A 2,500-nucleotide genomic window follows, 5' to 3' on the forward strand; every position below is an offset into this window, starting at 1 on the left:
GACTGGTGTTACCTAATGGACTGAGGAATTTATTCATCCGATGCAGTGATGCCTCCTCAGATCGATAAAACCAACTTATGTTAGCCAGAAGAAAGACCTTAAAAGCAATAAACATGCCAAGAGAAAATCTTCATCTCTGCAATGGAGATGTCTGTCAGGCTTTATTACCTCAATAAACTCTTTCAACACTCAGAAGTATTCAATGATTTTGTTGTGGTTAATCTCTGGCGACTTTATTCAGCTGAAGGGCTGTCAGTGTAACATACATACACCAAGGACTTTTCTTTTTTCTAAAATCGGAAGATTTTATTAAAATGGTGAAAGGAGTTAATAATCTAATATTAGGATTTAAGTTGTTGTCGTTGTCTTTGTTCCCTAGACTGTCTGGCCGAGTAGAATTTAGTCATTTTTACTGCCTATCGCCACACCCCTTTATTCACCTGTGAGGGTGACCCTCCTGCCTAACATAGAACTACATCTCGACTCTGTGCCCTCGTGAAGCTGGGTCCTACTCGAAGGGTCTTCCCCTTCGGAGGACCTGCCTCCCACTTGGAGGGAGACCTTACCTATTCTTCGGTCGCTCGTAGACGTCGTACTCGTTGAGGGGCAGCTGGATCTGGCCGAGGAACTCGTCGAGGCCGAGAGCATTGCGGTGATACACTGTCAGCTGCACGGAGGCCGTGTTCCCGTGGGTTGGAATGGCTCTGCAAAAATGAAATGAAATTAATGAATAAATGAATAAAGATATCAATGAATAACTTACTAAAATAAATTACGAGTGAACATTGAATGAATAAATGCATTAGTGATTGAATAAAGGTAGATAAATACATAGGTCTAGATAAATACATAAACAAGCAACTAAACAACAAATAAATGAAACAAAAGATATCTTAAATGAACGGACATGTAAAATAAGAGAGAGAGAGAGAGAGAGAGAGACAGACAGAGAGAGAAAGAGAGAGACACAGAAATAGAGAGAGAGAGAGAGAGAGAGAGAGAGAGAGAGAGAGAGAGAGAGAGAGAGAGAGAGAGAGAGAGAGAGAGAGAGAGAATGAATCCAAAATATCGCCCCAAGCGGAAGCCTTCCAGCCAATGGTTGTGATGGGCAATAATAATAAAGAATGTTGCCTCGAGTTTCCCTGCGTGGAAACCCGCAGCCTCACAACAGCTGACAACAGTCCTCGGGCCCTCCCACAGACTTCCCCGGGAAGAAACTCTAGACTGCTGTCTGTCTTCTATTGATGTGGAGCTGTTTTTATGTCACTGGCTGGGGGCAAGGGAGCAGTCACCGGTTGTCAGCTCTCAAGTAAAAAGGTATAAATATACAGTTGAAGTTGACAGAGATATTGGCCCCCATTCCAGAGATATTGGCCCCCATTCCAGAGATAGAGTGCCAGCCCCCAGGGTTGCACATTCTGATGGAGGATTGATTCTCTCTCTCTCTCTCTCTCTCTCTCTCTCTCTCTCTCTCTCTCATGCAGGTACGAACGGGTTCGTTGTTCTGCATGCGTGAGGACTGAACCATTTCCCTGTCCACACTGACGGTACTGGCAACGCTGGGTAAACGTGGGAAGGGTTCCCTCGCCTCGGCGCGAAGAGGATTCGAACCTCTGCCCACGATGGCCCAAATACAATTCTCGGAAACGCTACACCAAGATCTAAGAATATAAGGTCTAACCACTTCCGACCGAATTTCGAGGGAGTTGGCGCAGCGGGCCCGTGAACGTCACCTGGCTGTTCAAAGTGGGGTTCGCGGGCCCTATAGCTGTCAGTTGAAGCTGGTCCGTCGTCCGGGAATGTCGTTACCTTCGCTCGCACCGCTCCACGCAATTAGTTATATTCTGACAAATATTATATAAAATATATATATAAATATATATAAAATATTATAGTTCCTGTCTATATATATGAATATATAATATATATAATATATATATATATATAATATATAAAATATTATAGTTCCTGTCTTCCTTGGCGTTTCACAGTTTTCTTCAGTGTTTCACAAAGAGAAAACGGACCCAGCCTAATGACGTCAGAAGCTGCGCACAATAATTCAAACGGTTTGACCTGTATATTTAGACCTTGCGCTACACAATGCTGCTTCCACGTGTACTATACGTACATATCTACATATATACACACATACATATGTATACATATATACATATATACAGTATATATACATACAGTATATATACATACAGTATATATACATACAGTATATATACATACAGTATATATACATACAGTATATATACATACAGTATATATACACAGTATATATACATACAGTATATATACATACAGTATACTGAAAAATAAGCTCCCACTGCACAACGAATACAACGTGACTACATAAAAGGATGCGACTAGATAAGTAAACGAATACAAATTAAAAACTTTCTACCAGATGCATCACATTTACATTTTGGTATAAACCATACGAACGACAAGACAGCTACGGCCTAAGGATTACCCTCGTAATTGTAAATGG

The 2,500-nt window shown here is 41.4% G+C and overlaps 1 protein-coding gene across 1 annotated transcript in view; it reads right to left on the reverse strand.

Moving 5' to 3' along the window:
* The window catches only part of LOC143017828 (uncharacterized), a 50,901-nt gene extending 49,484 nt beyond the window's left edge, over nucleotides 1–1,417 (reverse strand). Inside the window, exons 1-2 of the mRNA XM_076172764.1 lie at nucleotides 1,293–1,417; nucleotides 567–704 (exon numbers count right to left, since the gene is read on the reverse strand). Of these exons, the coding sequence (XP_076028879.1) occupies nucleotides 567–704; nucleotides 1,293–1,417 (263 nt within the window). The remainder of the gene's footprint in view (nucleotides 1–566; nucleotides 705–1,292) is intronic.
* Between the last annotated feature and the right edge of the window lie 1,083 nt (nucleotides 1,418–2,500).

The sequence above is a fragment of the Oratosquilla oratoria genome, chromosome 3 (assembly GCF_046742065.1).
Source record: "Oratosquilla oratoria isolate Oo_2021 chromosome 3, ASM4674206v1, whole genome shotgun sequence".
NCBI lineage: Eukaryota > Metazoa > Arthropoda > Malacostraca > Stomatopoda > Squillidae > Oratosquilla > Oratosquilla oratoria.